General features: G+C 40.3%; 1 protein-coding gene across 1 annotated transcript; it reads right to left on the bottom strand.

Annotated features, from left to right (window-relative positions):
- Positions 1-885: 885 nt before the first annotated feature.
- csnk1da (casein kinase 1, delta a) lies at positions 886-19,569 on the bottom strand. Its single transcript, XM_053339133.1, has 9 exons — positions 19,135-19,569; positions 9,876-9,986; positions 7,721-7,869; positions 6,612-6,840; positions 6,332-6,502; positions 6,067-6,215; positions 5,773-5,941; positions 5,414-5,526; positions 886-3,738 (listed from the first exon to the last, which is right to left on the bottom strand). Exons 1-9 carry the CDS (start codon positions 19,208-19,210, stop codon positions 3,688-3,690), a joined length of 1,218 nt encoding a protein of 405 aa, XP_053195108.1. The 5' UTR covers positions 19,211-19,569; the 3' UTR covers positions 886-3,687.
- Between the last annotated feature and the right edge of the window lie 1,025 nt (positions 19,570-20,594).

Here is a 20,594-nt window from a genome sequence, read left to right as displayed (position 1 = left end):
TAATTTTAAATATCTTAAGACAAGTGAACATTTTTTGTGGGAAAACCACATCAGACCCCGATTATTATTCAATGAGAGTATTTTATATAAATCTTAAAGCATGTCTGGAGGGGGTCTTTAACAATAATACCGAGCCAGATGGAGATGGAGGTCACATGGTTATATGATGCAGAACCAGCTCTTGTTAATTTGCCATGGGCTAAAAATCTCATCCCGGTTGTTTACTTTAATTATGAGTGAGAAAGGAAAATATTTAAGCACAACAGAGCTTTAAGATACATGTTTACAATGTTCACCACCCTCTAGTTTAGCCTGATATTATGCCAACATTTGCTAATTAAGCACTAAAAGTAGTTTTAAAAGGTATCTGCTCACAAAGCAAAAGTATTGCACAAATTAAACACTGCACCCAATGATGAAAAAGGGGTTCATTAAAGTCATTAAGGTAAATCCTTGAAAGATAATACGTTTCTCAAATTTCAAATTTTATGGCAATTTGTCCAATAGTTGTTGAGCTATTTCAGTCTAAACCAAAGTGGTGGACAGAGTGACAATCATTCATACAGTCATGCAGCTAATGGAGCTAAAATATTGATTTGTGCAACTTTAATAGAAGTGTGTGAATCTATATTTTTATGCAACAGTGGGCTCAATGGAAGAAGACCCAGGAGGACTCCACAGTTTAAAGAAATGGTTTGCTAAAATTCATATTGACGAGTCACAATGCTTGTGGGAAAAACTCCTTTGGACAAAGGAGACAAAACTGGAGCTTTTTGGTAATTCATATCAGCTGTAGGAAAATATAAAGGAAAAGTTAACCCAAATCATACAAAAAAAGGTTATCCATGTCACCCAGAAATATCCAGTCAATAAAACACAAACAAATACAAGTACTTATTAATTTATTTACACAATTTTAAAATACACAAATACAGTGGCATTACAAATGAGGAGCAAAAGTCTTAAGGTGGGAGTGGAAAAGACGAAGATTTCCCATGAATCCACAGTAAGACGCATCGTGGGACATGAGTAACCATCTCCACTGTAGTTAAAAGCAAAAACAAATCAGACAGGAGGTGACAACATAAGAAATAACTGAGTGAAGCAGACATGAACGACAGACTGAAAAACAAAACAAAAAAACAACTACAATCCCATGTAAAGTGTACTTGCATTTATCATATCCATCATAAGTGAGACAAGTTCATCAATCACTTGTTTTGTTTGTTTCTCAAGCCCACAGGTGATGTATGCCTATATTTAAAAAAAAAGAAAAAAAAAAAAAACGAACGTAAAGAACAACCTGCTATATAGCAGGAACTCTAATGGAGTGAAGCGTTCCCTGTCCCTCCATACACTGTCATCATCCCGAACCGGAGAGCGGCTGGTGTGGATGTGGTAGACAGAGTAGGCACATCCTATACACAACATCAGAACAAACACGTACAAATAACCACTACGACCCCCTTTTCCCCCCCGCTTCAACTACAGAAAATGGCCTACAATACTTTGCAACCAGTCTACCACATCGAGAATTTTTTTTCTACTTCAAAAAATCTGCACGTTTCATTGGTCAGGTCGGCGGACCAGAGAGGAGGACTCAGCCGTGACCTCGTTTAAGACTACGCTCCGTCCAAAACCTCTCCAAAACCTCCCTCAGTTCCATCATGGCTTGGTGCCATTCTTTCCACCTGGACTCTCGCGTTGTAGTACGTCTGAGCTTCGTGGTGGGGGGGGATGTGTTGAGCTGGTCGGTTTAACCCAAGTCTGATGATCTTCAACCCCTTGTTTCTCTCACTTTACTAAGCTTTGTCTGAGCTGGTTTTTAAAGGGTTGCAAAATGATTTTAAACTGAAAGGAGTTTCCCTATTATGGAGTTGATCTCCAAAAACTTAAAATTCCCACAAAGCTTCTTCAGAGCCACAGAGGACATTGTACAACTGTTTTCGCAGGCTCAGTAAAATGTGTAATAATTTAACGTAGATGCTGATGTATTTTAAATGTGCACTCAAGTTTTTTTTTAGTTACTCGACCAAAGATCTATTTATCTTGCTTAGCAGGAGGCTTCTCTCCAACATAACTAACATGAACCTGCTGCCTACAGTTTTTGAAGGTTTTTCCAGCTCTGTTAGCTATGGGCTAGCTGACTGAAACGGTTTAAGAAGTGCAACATCAACGGTGAAAGCTGGAAATTGTGGCGAGTATCATCACATTTTGGAAAAGACATCGTTTAAGCGCTTGTGAAGTTGTTGTTTTTTGTGGTGGTCTACTGGGCTAAAGGAGGACTGTGTTGTTTGGTGAGCCACGTCCAGAAAAATGTGCAACGTTTGGAAATTTTGGTCGGAGTGGATGAGCGTTGAACGAAGACTAGGTAGGATATGGTTTGCTTGAGAACAGGAAAAATTGTTTTGGACTCAAAGTGGAAACAGATGGAAAGATGGTCTGGAGTGGCATTTAGGAGGTGAAGGAGTTCAAATTAAAAAAAAAGGGGGGGGCAAAAAGAACCCCTCAACATGTTCATCCCCACCTGTTTGAGCTTGTATAACCCTAGGACAGAACCACACGAACACAGAAAAAACCACATCACTATGCACCGGGTTAAAAAAAAAAAAAAAAGAAGAAAAGAAACGTCTCATCCATTCACTATGGACAGAATGACTCTACCCTCCTCCGTTCACAGCTTTCCCAGGCAGCACACTGCAGTCACAACCTGAAGACGGAAAGAAAGAAAAAACATGTGCTGCGTGTTTTTTTTGTTTGGATGTTCCTGGTTCTCACACCTGAGGAGGAAAAGAAAAATATGGGATCGCCTTTAAAAAACTAAAACGTTAAAAAATGTTTTAAAAAGTCTTTCATCCCATGTTTTAAAAACGAAAAGATATATACTACCTTAAATTTTAAATCTAAAACATCTAAAATAAAAGAATAAAATAAAGGAAAACGTGTCGACTAGTGGGATTAAAGGAGCCCCTTTTTTAGAATCCAGAAAAAAAGAATTTAGGCACTGTCCTTTAACACTGTCTTCTTGTTTTCTTAATTACAAAAAAAAAGAAAAAAAAACCCACGCGCCCCCCCCCCTCCCCCAAGACAACGTACAGACTTGTCCCGATCCATTTACAAACCCAGACAGCTTTGTGAAGCCGGGCCAGTGGAGCTGGTGTGAGAGACATTTTTAATGCTTAACACAAATAAAAGTAGTAAAACCAAAAGTAAAAAGAAAAAAGAAAAGAGAAAAAAAAAAAGCCGGAGAAAAGTGACTCCATAGCTTTATCAACAGTAAGGAAGGTGGAGGAGGGGAAGAGGGAGGTGGGGGTGGTTTCCACATCTTCCATGGGAGTAAGAAGGGGGAGGCTGTGGCTGCTACTTTGTCAAGATGGTTCTCTGTCACACACACACACGCACACACACGCACGCACGCACACAAACACACACTTTTCCTGGTTGTGAATCTCTCTCTCTCTCTCTCCCCTCCTCCTCCTCCTCCTCCCTTTGTCAAGTGAACAAGAGTGCAGCCAGACTCTTGTGTCCTGGTTGTTAAAAGTCCTCCGTGTCCTCAAAGAGTCCTGTGTAAATATTTATTTATGTGTGTGTGTGTGTGTATGTGTGTGTGTGTGTGTGTGTGTGTGTGTGTATGCTGCAGGTGGTGCATGTTGAGGCCTCCGTGGTGCACGGGTTGGATGGGAGGTTTCACCGCGGGGCTGCAGACTGGAGGCCGCTGGGTGTGACCCGGGACAGAGCCTGACAACGACACACACACAGAGGATTTTAATGATGATGTCGTCAACAATTATCAACAGTTAAGTGTTGGTTGAACACCATTTTAAAGTTAATATCTCACACTACTTTGTAACTTTTTTAGTACTATTTATTATGACTATTTTAAGGCAAGTATTTAAGACACTTATTGATTTGAAGAGTAACAGGGATATGCTCAAGTAAAGTTCATCTTTAAAGGCACACCATGTGATTTTATTAGTATCCCCTTACTGCACAGGTGTCCAGCATTGTGATTTGTTGGAATTTAAAGGTGTTCATTTCATTCCACATTTAACACTTGGAACACTGACAAGCTATTTTTGCTACTGCGTCATCCATGTTTACAAGTTCTTACTCTTCTTTTTCACTGCCTTTAGCTGGTGCATAGATATGTTTATTTGCACTTTACTGCTGCTAACTGTCAAGCAGCACAATACCATGAAACTAGTTGCAGGAATGTATATTGCATTTAAGTGTATGTGATACAAATAAAACAGGAGGTCACAAAAACATTCCTCCATTGTGCTACTGGTGGTCAAACACTAGTACATTTAAATATCTGAAACAAGAACTTGTAAACTTATTGATAAGAAGCATGTATTTTAACCAGGACAACACACAGAAAGCTAAATCCATGAGTAATCCAGATCATCCTCATCATCTGTTCAGAGATACACATTCCCCAAAATCATGTTCAACACGTTATTGATCCAATATTTAACATTTAATTCTAACACATAAACTTCTACTACTTTATTTCATCTCTGTTCTATTTATTTATTCAGTAATCTTAAAATGAGCAAAACTACAGTGTATGTTTTTGTTCATTTGGGTGACATGACCCTTTAAAATCAAATTAACTCGCTCCTTTAAATGGACAAATTGTCTGCTCTATAACAATGCTGGTAACTGTCTGGCTCTACACTTATACACAAGAAACAGTCATAGCCGTGCATATCAATGTATGCAAATGAGTTTAATTATTCATCCTCTGCTTCATTTGCTTATTCATGAGCTGCTTTAAACAAGATAGCACAGCAGCACACATCATAAAGATGCAACAAAAGGAGGACTTCAGTTCAGTGTGTGTACAAACTCTTGATCAACTTCTAACATTGGAGTGTTGAGTAGAACAACAGCAGCTGGTGTGTGGTAGACTGAAATACATTTAACATTCAGCCTTTATGTGTCAGTGTTAGTTAAGAGTGGCTGTGACACTGTTTGACCTCCTGGGGGAGCACTAGGTCTACAAAACAGAAAAGAACAAAGCAGCCAGTGAAGCCATTAAACTGCGGCTTGCTGCTGGAGTGACCTCAGCGTCTGTGTATATCCGCACTAACGGAACATGTTGTGCTCTTATTAAAACTACTGTTATCAGACTTTGTGTAATATTTACTTGATGTATTTAAATATGTTTATGAAGTGCGTGCTACTGCTCTGTGATAGAAATTGTGTGTGTTCTCTTCTCGTTTGTTTGCTGACTGATTCGACGACTGAAAACCAAAAAAAAAGGGGAAGTGACATTCTGTGCAGCTAAACAGGAAGTGTGCTGTCTTTTTAATGCTGTCTGACAATATTTGGCACATTCTGTTCTCTTGTGACACACACTTCCTTTTTGAAGTCGTGCCAATCGTCAGCAACGCAGTGTGGGTTTTACCTGTGAGGTGGACATGCGGGACGTGTCCTGGCGTCCCGTCAGGTCTGAGGAGGAGATGTTGACAGGTGCTCCGCGATGAAGACGCATGCTGACCTTCCTCTCCTTCTCCAAACCTGAGGAAGAGACCATAAGAAATGATTACAATCAGGGGAAAGAAAAGATGAAGTGACTTTGTGTTTGTTTGGCTCTTTCTAGCTTTGAACAGACAATTCTTTTAGGTATAAACTGCAGCATGTGGAACAATATAAACTAAGAGATCTGCATTGTCAGCAAAAAACAATTGGTAGATGAAACGAGTTGAAGGGACGCTTGACTAAAAAAAAGGGTGTTGAACACTCAAAATGTGTGTGTGTGCTGACCTGTGTGTGATGCAGGGTTGAGCGGTGAGGGGGCTGCGACGTCCTGAGTTGCTCTGGCTCTTCCTGAGGCGGAGGCCATGCCCCTGGCCCCGGGGTTCCTGCTGTGCCTCAGCCTCTCCTCCCGTTCCCGACGCTCCCTCTCTGAGTCCTCCACGGCTCTGTTGGCACCCTGAACACACATGAAGGGGGTTTAAGGTTTGTCTCTCAATGTGTACAGTCCTGTAATTGGGCTTTAGTAACACAACTGCGAACAAAGTAAGAAAAGTACAGATTTATGATATATAGGCGGCTTACGAATTTGAGCATGTTCCAGTCGAAGACGTAATCGTAAGAGAAGCCTTGTCTGTGGAAGAGGTTCCTGAAGAGCTGGCGGAGGTATGAGTAGTCTGGCTTGTCGTCAAAGCGCAGGGAGCGGCAGAAGTTCAGGTAGGTGGCGAACTCGGCTGTAGGAGAAGACAGGAAAACTTAGATTCAGCTTTTTGTCACATACGAACACATATAATACCAACAGGAACCATGCAGAGAGGCACAGATCTACATAATAAAAGAGCAAACTTACATGGGTAGCCTTTGCAGAGGACCTCGATGGGTGTGGACATTTTCTTTTCGCTGATGCGTTCATACTTCTGCCTCTTAGTGGCGGCTTTGAGGCCTTGCCAGGGCAGAGAACCCAGGTTGAAGTACATGAGGACGTAGCCCAGAGACTCCAAGTCATCCCGTCTGGACTGTTCTGTAGGCACACAGAGACAAAAGGAGGTCCGGATCATCAGCCTGGAGGACTTTTAAAAGATGCTTATACAGTCATGGTAAAGTCTTTATGTTCTGGGATGTGGTCTTACCGATGCCCAGATGTGTGTTTATGGAGGCGTAGCGGGCCGTGCCGGTCAGGTTCTTGTTCTCGCGGTAGGGGATGTGCTGGTGTGTGCGGGCGTCGCGGTACTTCTTGGCCAGGCCGAAGTCGATGATGTAGACCAGGTTGCCCTTCTTGCCCAGACCCATGAGGAAGTTGTCGGGCTTCACGTCTCTGTGGATGAAGTTCTTGGAGTGGATGTACTCGATGCGGCTGATCTAGAGGGGAGAGCGGGAGAAAATCATGTTAGATACAAGAAACGCCCAATTATCCAGCATCCAATCAGCATTGTGTTAGGATTAATCCATCAATGTGTTGTGGTGTTTTCTGGGTGATGTAGGAACACTGCTTATTGTGCTCCAGAGATTCAAGCCTGTTGTTGTTTTAACTCTCTTTCAAATATGAAGGCTGTAAACATGTCAACATGACCTTCATTCTCACTATCAGCTGTATTTACTGGAAATCTCTTCATTCAGTTTTTACAAAGCCTTACACAACTTTATAAATGGGAGATTTGCTGTTTTGTCTCAGAGTCAAAGACAGTTAATACAGCTCTCATGTTTGTACGATAAATATAAAGCGACAGTCAGCAGCTGGTTAGCTTAGCTTAGCATAAAGACTGGAAACGGCTAATCTGATACTGTCTGAAGGTGACAAAAACCTACTTGCCAGAGTTCAAAATGCTTTTGATTCAAAGTTCAAACTTTATTTTGTTCATTCAGTCTAGCCGTTTCCCCTCTGTTTCCAGTCTTTATGCTAAGCTACGCTAACCGGCTGCTAGCTGTAGCTTCATGTTTACTGTACAAGCATGTGTGGTATCAATCTTCTCAGCTTACTCTCGGTAAGAAAGCGAGTGGATTTCCAAAAATGTAAAACTATTCCTATATATCCTGTGTTGGAAGGCTGTAAAAAAATGCAGCCAATCGCCTGAGTGACTGTTAGTGATTGAATCATGTTTATAGTCCTCACATTTCTCAAGAGAATTTAAAGAATAACAGAATCTGTGGGACAACATTTTTACAACCAGGAAATAATAATCAACAATGCAGGGACTGCACAGGTCCAAATGCCTGACTTCTCCTCCTCTCTGGATCTCACCATCTGGTCAGCCAGCAGCAGGACAGTCTTGAGGCTGAACTTGCGGGAGCAGAAGTTGAACAGATCCTCCAGGCTTGGCCCCAGCAGCTCCATCACCATGACGTTGTAGTCGCCCTCGGCGCCGCACCACTTTATCGTCGGGATCCCCACTGCGGGAAGAGGAGGCATTTAGCACTCAATCATTTAGCATGTACATACGAATGGCAAGCTGCTTTACATTAAGAGTGATGAGGTCGATCTAAAAAGGCCCTGGTGTTAAAGAATGTAGGCTGGCTTTACTTTAGCTGGGATTATGTAACTTGTGCTCGCAACAGGCTGCAGCAAGTTTTGATTCACTGGAAAGCCATGTGTAGATACAAAGATACAGCACCACAAATATACCCCCCAGAGTTTATTACATAACTGGTGTTTTGTGGTTAGTATGTTTTATTTTGTTCCTGCGTTGTCTGCTAAGCTAAAACTGAAGTGAAAGGAAAAACACTTTGTGTGGCTGAGACCTGTTTTCAGATTTGTATTCAAATGTCTGATACAGGCTGGAGTCATGTGACCGTTAAGAACAAAATGACTAAAACCTGAAAGGCTTGCTCATGCAGTCCATGTGTGCACCCCCCACCCTCCCACCCACCCACCCACCCACACACACACACACACACAGAGGAGTGTTGAGGCACAGGCCAGCTGGTTTAGTAGTAGCTGGTAATTGGCTGACGTTGCCGAGGCAAAAAGAGGCCATCTGGCATTTCCTTCTACAGGCAGACAGCGACAAAATGCTTCTGCTCAGCACCTCGCGCCGCACGCACACGCACACGCACACACACACACACACACACACACACACACACGCTCTGCATCAGCTATTTATATACGTACAAACGCAAATACATCCCACAGTCTGGGTCACCCAACATGCCCTGTTAAATCCTACCGTGCTGGAACAAAAATACAAATGCATGTGGTTGTGCTGACTGAGCTGAACCGTCTCTTTCATATGCTCACATAGTGGAGCGGAGCGTTGACAAATTAAAGACGGCTAAATGAAAGAAAACTAGTCTGAAAGCTGACTTTGAAGCCTGCCACAGTTGTCAGTTTTCTTCCACAAGTTGTAGAGATCACTGATTGATTTTTTTTTTAGCGGCCAGCAGCACCCCTTACGCCACCGTTCACGCATATAGACATAAGTGGCTCTCGCTCCTCTCCCACGCCTCGGGCTTGTGGGCACGGTGAGCGTCGAGTATGTCATTTACATACACGGCTCAGATTGGGCAAACAGATTGGCGTAGTGCCAGTTTCACTACGATGGCACACAACAACAAGCACTTCTTCTTCCTCCTGAGCAGTAAGTTTCCATGTGTGGCTCGTAACAGCGGGTGTGGCGTTGGCTCTGTGATAATGTGGTAATGTCAGTCCTTCCTTCAATTTAACTCTATACTGAAATAACAGATAAATGGATGAAGTGCCATGAAATCAAGTTCAAACATTCATGCTCCCCAGAGAATAAACTACAATTCATCTAGTCACATTTTAAATGGTTAATTACTTCCATTTATGATTAAATAGCAGTTACACTAATGACATTCCATGACAGCCTAAGCTTTAATTTGTGTTTGGTGTTAATAAATCATTGTGTATAATATATACTGATCTTCACATTTATTTTTTTAAATATAAAGTATAATAATAAAGAGTGTTTTTTGAGGTGTTTCTGGAGCTGTTTCACCATCATGCACTAGCTCTGATTAACTCCAGCATTTACTTGCACTCATCTCAGAGCACATCAGCACCAAATCCAACTTTTCCCATCAGCAGTGTGTTTCAAGAGCTTCACTTCACAATGAACAGCACCCTGTCATGTCTGTGTATGAGTCACAGATGAGTTTAAATACGGTCACAGTGTTCAGGAGGAAATAAGAGACACTGTAAAACAAATCTGAAACTCTTTCCATTAATTACCTCTGCTTAGTTTTTAACTCAATACACAGTAGCTTCTGATTTACACTGATTGGTTAGAGGAATGTTGGCTTATATATCTAAGTGCTTGTAAATATTAATGTTGACTACTTAGTTCCTAAAAGCCCCAACAGGACTTCACAGAGTGGTACGTTGTAGGATTTATGTGTGTGTGTGTGTGTGTGTGTGTATATAGAGTATACTGTACCTCCGCCTTGCATCATCTTGTAGATTTTGCTCTCTATGTGGAGCTGTGGGTGTTTGGTCTTCACACATTCTAGTTTGATGGCCACCTCCTCACCCACTGAGATATCAGTGCCTGGAAAACACACACAGACAGAAATAGAGAGGTTAGCTTCACATTATGCTTTAAAAATATGACATACAGTAGTTTAACAAAGTACACAGGAGTGGATTCATGCAGAGTATGATAGCTATACAACAGCTCATCTGCAGCGTGGAGTATAAAGTCAAATGAGTGCTGCTGTCAGGTCAAAGTCCAGCATGAAACTCGCCTTTATATGAGCTTCATCCAAGCCCACTAATTCTATGAGGCTCATGTAAGCTGAGTTTGCTTTGTCACAGGAAACAGAAATCCTTCAGGCGCTCAGTGATTAAACTGCTTTGATACAGAAGGAAATAACGGTGGATGTTAATAGGATCTTCTTTCATGGGTCTTGTGCCTGCTTGCAGATTCCTAACAGCTAAACTCCTGTAAGAGACAATTTGAGGAGGATTGTCACTCAGAGACTCTCAGCTGCTCTCTGTCATCTGACAAATCATGAGCTCCAGCTGCTTTCTTCCCAAATATGGTCATGGGGTCCCATTCCCTCCACATAAACACAGCAACTGGACTCCAGGTTATGTAATCCCGTTTCACACACACACAAAAACACGAGGGCCCCATATCATGTAGTGTAACCAACAGCCGCCGATGCTGCATCATTCATCTCTCTGTATGATGTCATGTGGGCGGGCGGGCGGGCGGGGGAGCACTCAGCAGGGCGGGGTGCATGACCGGGGGCCGTGAGCTCGGTTTAAAGCTGCTGTGTTGTACACTTTACACACAACAGGGTCAATAATGCAGCGGTGGTAACTGTGTGTATGAGGCTGTACAGCATGGAAAAAGGTCATCTACTCTCCTAAATAAAAACAGCACTGGTGTGACTCTGGCTGCCTGCTCCACATCCATATCTAAGTCAGTTTGACTAGTGATTTAAAAAAGGGTCAGTTCACACAAATCACAAACTACTTCATTCTAATCACCTAAATATTATTGGTGATGACAGTTTGGAGTATGGAGGGGTCATGACTACAATATATAATTACTTGTAATTAAAGTGACCATTATCTTCTTCCACACTGTTTATCCGATGAAGAGGGTTAGGGTTATTCTTACTCACACTCAGTCTCTTTAACCTTATTATGTCATTACTTTGTGTGCAAGTTTGCATGTTAACCTCTACATATAAATATTTGTTGTCTTAATGAAATACTGAATATATATACATTGGATTGAAAAGAAAGATATCACAGTGTGCAAACTTTACTGTGCATTTCCTTCAGATTAGATTAAATAACATATCATATAATATAATATAATATAATATAATATATTTGAGTAGTTTAAGGTTAACACCCATATGTTGACTGTAGGGCTATAAAAGGATATAAATAACATTCTGGCTCCGAAAAGGACTGAAACCATAATTATCAAAATAGACTCATTCATTTTACATTCATCTACCAATAGATGGATCAAATATTGACTGATACATCAAGTGCACCTACAGGTTGCATCAGTTCCTTTAATCTTTCCAATCACACTGACGTTTACAGTGATCTATATTGGATGCATATTTGTGCAGTTGTGCAGTAATCAGAGACTTGACACTTCAAAGGTGGTTTTATGAGTGACTGATGCAAACTGTGAGTACTAGAGTATTACTTTCATAATCTGACTGCTCCTCTTTAAATCATCAACTATAAAGTACATTTGTTTAGTGTTTATTTTGTTTCACATCACTATAATTGATGATTGAAATATGAAGCAGTATATTAAATAAGCATTTCAATGACTCATGTTGGCTCTGATAACATGATTATAATATACAGTAAATGATTAACTGAGCAAATAACTGATGACTGATAATGCAAATAACAGCTACCTGCAGCCTTAAACTTCATGTATGAGATTTGTTGTTTGCACACAGATTTAAAACACACTGTACTTTGTATATGAGTATCAGTGAAACACACATCCGAAAGACTTCTAACGACTTGTTCTAGTTTCATGCTGGCCCAATCAATATCTCAATCAATCAATCAATCAATCAATCAGCAGCGAAAAACAGCAGTGATGGCTGCACGCAGGCTGAGCAGCACGTTTCACTGTGTCGGTTGCTCCTGCATCACAGGAATGTGATTCGTCTGGACAGATTTTTCTATGGAAAGTCTGTGTGTGTGCAGTGTGTGCGTTTTTATCCTTAAGCGAGTTATGGTGAAACATGTTCAGACACATCCCTCCACACAGGCTCACAAACAGCAACAAAGAAAAACTAGCGAGTGGCAAAGGTTAAATATGCTAATATGAACAAATATTTTCTCATTGCTATATTAATTGTCAAGATTATAAAATGGTAAAAAGAAAGGCATTCCCATTTGTCTCAGAGCCTGCAGTGATGTCTTCAATTAGCTTGTTTTGTCAAAAACAAACAAACACGAAATTCGATTTACTGTCATATGACTTTAAAAAAGCATCAAATTATCTCATTTTAGCAGCAGAAACTACACAATGTTGAGCTACTTTGATTGAAAATGATTGAAATGATATGTCTATTATTAAAAATAGTTGTAATGAATAAACAAAGGAGAATGAAGTTGCTGCACAGCTGTGACATGCTATTAATCAAGAAATGCTTCCTGCTCATAATTAAATATTGTCATGCCTTTTCAGTCATTTCCTTATTTGGATGTTAATTATAAGGCAGGAACTTCAAGTGATCAAAGTGAACGCAGAAACCGAGCTCTCACTCTGAAGTGTCAGTCACACGGGCCGATATGATAAGATAATGATGGCGTGAGATAAACCCACTCCCCTATTCACAGCTGGTAAGAACGTGTTACGCTAGCAGAGTCAACGTGTTGCATAGGAGAAGTGTCAAAGTTGGGAGTACGGGGGGGGGGGGGGGGGGCGGGGGGGGGGGGCTTTGAGAAAAAGACCACAACATGCAATCTGTTACTGCGGCCGGTCAACGTCAACTGAATGAACCCGTCACCCTTCAAACAGACAAGATTTCTCAACTCTGATGTTTCTGAGAAGCGACTGTCTGGGGTGACGCGAGCGGAAGCCGCGATAAACGCAGCACAATGTCTCTTTTCACACCATCAAACCGCAAGAGAAAAGAAAACAAACCACAAGGCAGCAGTTAAAATGTTGTCTGTTATTGTTCCAGCTTTATGTATAGAAGTTGACCCATCCCTTTAAACACACATCCTTTCAGTTTACCTTTGTATCATTAACTCAGTAAATACGTTACATAACATCTAGTCTGACAGGCAAACTTAGGGCAGTGTTACCACATAGTTTACACCCCCCCCCAAAAAAAGAGTCTCTATTAAAAACACACACACTGCTTTTTTGGGGGGGAGGGAGGCATGTTGCTTCAGGTAGCACTGAGGGCATGAAATGTGATCCAGGGAGTCCAGTTTGAAGGTTTCCAAAACTGTGCACAGGAACAAGTCTGTAAAGTTCTCAGAGTGACACACACACACACACACACACACACACACAAGCTGAACAGCACGGTTCTGTCATTGATGTTATAATCTCAGAGAAGTGTGTTCTTGCATATATTGAGCATGTGTTTGAATTGGGCTTTATTTACCATTAAAATCCATGGAGCCAGAAGCACGAAGGGGGAACTCAGCGAGGGGGTGTATTTAATTGTTACACAAGACTTACTGAGAAAAATTCAGTTGGGGGAGTCTGGACGATGACACACACACACACACACACACACACACACACACACACACACACACACACACACAGCTTCCTCTCCTGCTTGTTTCAACATGCATACCCAACATGCGCGTCGTCTGCCACCACCAGCAGATCAACACCGCAGGAGATTGGACAGGAAATGTGTGTGGAAGTACGACTCGGCCGCCTCGCTGACCGGCCCCGTGCGGTGAATCAGTGACAGTTTTGCTATGAGCTTTACAAACAGGACCTGAATATTTTAACGGTCTGCGTTCTCCCCCCCCCAAACCCCCCAGTCACAGCAGCATTCAGTACGAGGCTTTGTTCCAAGAGCTGACCTCAGAATTTTCTCCTCCTGCCAATAACAAACAGCCTCTCGCACCAATACAGGCAGAATGAACCGGGTCCGACATCAGCAATATTAAACTGAAACACAGCTCCAACCACCATCTAATATGAGCTGCTGACAGGTCACACAATCCACCGTCAGTCCTGTTTTCTCTGCGTTATAGAATTCATTTACTTTAGTGACACTTCTGCGTCGATCTGCTTTGACTCCTAAAAAACTTGTGTGTTAAGCACAAACACACAATGGCCCGGCTGATTAACCCCTGTTATGTTACATTTGTCACCGGAGGGGAGAGGTGGGTGAGATGAGTTGAGACAAAAACATGAAGCGGTTATATAATCAGCTGGCAAGCTACCACTATCAAACCCAACCGACGGGTCACGTGGAAGAATGAAGTGACTCTGAATCTTCCTGGTGTTTGTTTGGATGTGGCTTGTGTCTCTGTGTGTGTACGGTACAGGCCTGGGATGTCTGGGAGGTGTTTTTGCCGAGCCCGGGCTCAGATAAAGCCGTTGGTGGTCATGTTTTTGCATGGCGGGTGATGTGGGTTGCCAGGTTTGGACAGGGAAGAAGAATGTGCGGAATAAAAAGATTATATCTGAGGCAGAGTTGCATGGAGTCAGAGCCCTTTTTAAATAGCCATGAGTCCGACAATTATGTGCAACGCTAAATTGGTGGAGTGTTCTATTAAAGTGGAAAACATAATGATAACTGAGATCTCCTTTCCTATCTTTTTATCTTCTATTGCCAGCAAAAGTGTCAGTGACATAAGAAGTAGCAGCTTAGCTTGTATATAAACTAAGAAACAACATTTTTGTTGAAGTCTTCTATACACACAGTATGTATACAGTATCAGTATATAAATGCATGACTAAATATAAACTGTGTACTTTACATTTTGCTGATCATTTGTTAGATTTTCTTGTGTATCTCTTCCGCACAGTCTTTTTAACATTCGGTTTCACTGGTGTGAAAATCTGTCAGACTCTTAACCACACTGCACATAAAGTGTGCATTCATTTGTGCCACAGTAACACTGTGACTGCATGGTTTAAAAAAGCCACAGTCTGATAAAGTACACAGATGGCTAGTCAACAGCAGACGCCTAAAACTGTACAAATTACAAACTGTAGATGTGTTGAAATGTGTAAAAACAGCTGTTGTATTGAGTACGTGATTATGAAGCACATGGATAAAACATGCAAGACTACTGCTGTAGTATTTTACACATACATTTTGTTTATAGATAATGTCATGTTAGCTTGGTGTTGATATGATATTGAATTTACAGTTAGAGTAATAAGTGGGTGGACCTTTAAAAGGGGCTTATTATGAAGAACTCACATTTTTCAGTTCTTTAAAAAGGTAGATATTTTGTTCTCAGACGTGTCAACTAACACACAAACTGAAATAAAACAATCCAGTCAGTTTCATGTGGGCTGACTTTCTCTGTTGCGTTTCAACATGCCATTCAGACTTGGTGCCTATTCTTGCATCACTTGGGGTTTCATTTAAATTGTACCTCACCCCATCCCTGACTCTGAGCCTCCACCCGCTAAATATCCTGACATTCACCATGTTTCTCTAGGCATCGCTGACCAGGACCCTGCTTAACTAAGCTAAGGGTGAAAAATGTGTGTGTATCCTGGGGTTGGACCAGGGCACACAGACCCCACTAAGTTCCAGCCAGCTTTGGTGGAGAGAGTATTTTGAGTTTGGGCGAAGCAGCAACGATGTTAGCATAGACCCGATCACGCTGAACTCTAAATTTAAAAAAACGAGCATTTTAAAAGTCGTTTGCTTGTTGTCTTGCAGACAGACCAGACAAACCATCATCTCAGCATCCATTTGACCTGTTTACAGCATTTATTCTGGGTTCAGTAACATCAGTGCGCTGGCTGGGGACTAGTCGGGACTAGCCGGGGCTGGCCGTTGCTCGCTGGCTGTTGTTGGAGTGAAAACACCACAAAGTATCCCTGAGTCAAACTCACGCTGGTAACACAAGGAGTTCGGTGTGTTTACTGCACCGCTATCTTTTCTCTGCCGTTCATGCACAGCAGTTGCCACGGTAGCCGCCACACCCTGCAGAAGAGGGGGTTGAGGTGGGCGGGACAGGAACTCAAACCAGCCGTTTTGAATGGGGCTGTTTGGAAAGGAAGAGAAGGCTGCTGTGGTGCTCGCTCCTTGTGCTATTAAGACCCCAATAGACTGTTAACTGTGTATAATATTTCCCTTTAATTTAGAGGAATGAAATAATAACTTTCTTTAACTCCTACTATCTCCAACAGTCACCGTACATACATAACAGTGCATGTTATGCTTCAGAAACAACACTGCTAGTATCCTGGTTAACATTACATGATATCACACACTAGCATCATGTTGTGGGCGCTGAGGGTCAGATCTGGGGGTTTCTGGGTATTCTACTTTCCTGGTTGATTAGCTATCAGTGATGAAGTGTCACAGTCCACGGCCAGTTAACGCACTTCATGAATTAACAATAGCTCTTCTCTATTGTTGTTCAGATGACCGAGTCTCGAGCTCAGAAATGTGATCAGCTGTTCTCAACCACCGTTGCCAATAGTCATGGACTTCCAACATGGCCACCAGAGGATGTATTACAAGTCAATGTCAGGAAGGTGGCCCCCTATACATTTAGTGTATATACTAATTAGACGGTAGATTTACTTTTTCCATGATCCACTCTGCCTGTGTAGTGAATTACCTTCAACCAGCACACCCACTCAACCTTTACCTTTAGCGAGGAGGCAACACACCCAATCAATTATTCCAAAGACTATCAAATCAATAGGCCACAGCCTTTGGCACTTAGTAGATGAAACTGAGTCACATATGAACACGCAACCCCCCCTACCCCCCAAGGCAGACACTGAACAAGCAGGATTTATGAACCATCTTATAATGTCAAACACACCTAAGCCAGGGCCTTGGCACCTGATTTCATTAACCCTCAGATACTGTTGATATTATGAGCCTTCACACTTTGCCCTTTTAATTAACATACAAATATCTGCAGCACAATCATTTCAATGAAGTGTATTAAATGTGAAGAATGCAACAGTATGTTAGAATTGAAGCTGACTGATATATCGGTCAGCATATCACAGATATATCGATATCTGCCAATAAGACGTCGATATGTACTTTTATTTTTTACCTTTATATTTACATGAGTTAATATATACGTACAGTTGTTTATTTTCATAGATATTAATATGTACCAACTTGTTTTATTTTTAAGTATATTTGATCCCTTTTCTTAATTCAAGTTTAATATATGTATATATATATATATATATATATATATATATGTATATACACATATATATATATATACACATATACATATATATATATATATATACACATACATATATATATATATACACATACATATATATATATATACACATATATATATATATATATACACATACATATATATATATATACACATATATATATATATACACATACATATATATATATACACATATATATATATATACACATATATATATATATATATACACATATATATATATATATATACACATATATATATATACACATATATATATATATATATATATATATATATATATACTATTTCAGTGCACTGACAATAAAACGTATTCTTAACCTGTAACATATCATTCCTCCATTACATATCTTTATTACAAGTGGAGGTAAGGAGGATCACTGCACAAAAACATAGATGTGTGTATGTATATATTCTGTAGATATAACTATCGGTTAATATATCCATATCCTAACATCCAATATTTTTTTCTATTAAAACGGCTGAAATATTTGCATTTCAGTATAGTTGGAGTCACATAAGGAGAAGTTGTGTAATTGCTGGCTATAAAAGAAAACATGTTGAGGGTGTGTTTCCTGCTCTCAAATGTAAAAATTGACTGAAATTGGATCCTGATCAGTCTGTATGGGTTAAATGTATAATCCAAATACCCCAAACTAAACATAACAGACATTCTAACAAGCTTAATAACTTTCACTTCATAATTAATATACATCAAAATTCAGCAGCACAAATCAGTCATCTATCACTATCACTATCATAAACACCTCATTGTTCATTATTAAGTGTGTGGTTAATCCTTAAAATTTTAAGAGAGCATAAGGAGAAATAACCTTTATAATGACACTATATCATATAATCTATTAAATGTGAGGAATGCAACAGTGTGTTTGAGTGGTGATTTTTTCTTTTCTTTTTCATTTGAAAGTTGAAATATTTCCATTTTAGTATAGTCAGGGTCACATTAGGAGAAGTTATGTAATTTCTGGCACTAGAAGAAAACGTGTTGAGGGTGTGTTAACCGCTCTCAGATGTAAAAACGGGTTTTCAATTTTGAAACTGAACAGTCTGTAACGCTGAAATGCATAGCCTGTATAACCCCAAACTAAAACCACACACTATGTTTTACCACGAGATTCAAATGAGTGTGAAATTAAACCTTATCTTCTGGAAAAGACTCCTCTGTTTGAGAACCACTGATCCCATCTTTCTCCAGAGAACAGAGGAGAAGACTGGCCTGCTGTGTTTCAGCATCAGTGAGCAGGTTACATGTCATTTACCAGTGAAGGGTGGAAACTGGAAACATTTATAGCCTGGTCAGCTTTTCTATTCCCGGACTATATTATATCATTATTGCTGCTCTTGCTTCCAGGTGAGTAAAGGCAGATGACTCACTCATATATGATTGGACGCTCATTAGCTAACGATATAAGTGCTGATAAAAGGTTTAGCTACACAGAAGCCGTTATCAGTTAGGCCTCATTCTTGTCGTTAATGCTGCTAAATTTTACAATTATTTCACGTTATTGGACGTCAAAGTCACATAAAAGATATCACAATTCACTGAGAATTATTACAAACTAACAGTTGTATTGTAAATACCGTTTTACCAGACAGGTTGCTATCCTAAAAGCTAATGTTGCTAACACCAACACAGAACAGCTGATTACTGACTAGCAGCTCGTCTGGAAAGGCAACCAGCTGCCAGTCTGTTATAACGTCGTGTATCAAGTTAACATGATAGAAAACATATACAAGCATTACTGATAGCTTTTTTCACTAGAACTTACCAAGGTAGATGTCTCCAAATGATCCACTTCCAATTTTCCTGCCCAGTCTGTATCTGTTTCCAACTCTCAACTCCATGTTAAGCGCTCTGTGGTCGGCCAGCAAAGATCGCTAGCTCCAAAAATATTCAAGTAAAATGTTCAGGTTTAAGGTCCAAAGCTTGTTTTAAAGCAGAAGAGACGAAAACATCCGACACGGAACCTGTTCAGGCGGTGAATTGTGTCTTGTCTCCGGGTTGAAATCAGCTCTCACAATCTTTCGCCACTTGTTTTAAAATGCTACTAACCACATATTGCGGTAATATGGTACTCGTTAAAAAGCTCCAAGTGTGTACTTTATGCTCTTGCTATTTGTGAGACAGATGAGTGTTAATTCTCCCAGGATGAAGATGGATTTCGAAGAGGTTAGATACGCAGTTGTACCGGATCCTCCGTCCTCTCGGTGTCTCTGCTCCCTGTTCAGATCCTGCTGAGTGATCAGCTGCGTGATGACGCAGGACACAGCTGCGTGATGACGCAGGCGCTGCCGGAGAGCGCATCGGTGGAGATGAGTCAACGGCTACCACCGCCGGTAACAGCTCCACCTTAACCCCAAACCCTCCACTGTCAAAGGGGCTTCTCAATTTAATAAACTATGAGACAATACTTATAAACTTGTGAGTCATGCTTGTTAAGTCATAAACGCTTTTAAGCCTGCCATTAATGTTTTGGTTTACTACTGAGTTGCTAAATTCATGTCCCCTTCCCTGCTTTTCCTTCCTGTTATTTTACTATCCTGTTAAATCCTGTTTTATTCTATTTAATCTCAATTTTATCTACTAATGTAGAGGTAATCTTTTTTATTTCAATGTATTTATATATATGATGTACAAATAATGGCAGGCATAAAATAAATATTTTTTAGTTGAAATATTGGCCTATGAGAACATATTTTTATTTGTAATTTTCAGGTAAACTGCTATTCAACTAGACAAATCAATAACCTGTACCTACCAATGTACAGCTCAAGAACAGTATTCAGTACTGTGGACCCCAATTATGGAATAGAAATGTATATTTACTAGCTGATTCGCTGTCTTTGCGCAAATAGTACAAAATGAAACTCAAAAATGCCCTGAAGACAAAAGATTCTACATAATCCAGATTTGGAAAGTTTTTTGAACTTTTGAAATGTATAATGTTTGCTGTTTTGCTTTATTTTATTTTGTAATGTTTGTACATAATATTAATTATGTGTATTTTGATTTTTTTTTTTTGTGTTTTTGTGATCTCATATAGGTGAGGTTTTAAGATAAGCCCATACTTTACGTTGTGTGTTGCATTCAACCTCCACTGTTACATACTTAAATTGTGTATTGCACATGTCACTTTTAATGTTTGATGTAATTTAAAATGTTTTATCTCATTTCAAAACTAGGCCTATTATTAATCCATTCTGCCTTTCTCTTGTTCTACTTTTATTC

Source organism: Scomber japonicus, chromosome 18 (genome assembly GCF_027409825.1).
Source record: "Scomber japonicus isolate fScoJap1 chromosome 18, fScoJap1.pri, whole genome shotgun sequence".
Lineage (NCBI taxonomy): Eukaryota > Metazoa > Chordata > Actinopteri > Scombriformes > Scombridae > Scomber > Scomber japonicus.
This window is presented reverse-complemented; position numbering and strand designations above follow the sequence as displayed.

Bases quoted from the DNA above. Each gene is read 5' to 3' on its own strand.
- csnk1da (XM_053339133.1), bottom strand. From the start codon at position 19,210: ATGGAGTTGAGAGTTGGAAACAGATACAGACTGGGCAGGAAAATTGGA. The intron at 6,841-7,720 runs GTGAGATCCAGA...TCTCCCCTCTAG, and splicing joins TGCTGCTGGCTGACCAGATG to ATCAGCCGCATCGAGTACAT. The intron at 6,503-6,611 runs GTAAGACCACAT...GTGTGCCTACAG, and splicing joins AAACACACATCTGGGCATCG to AACAGTCCAGACGGGATGAC.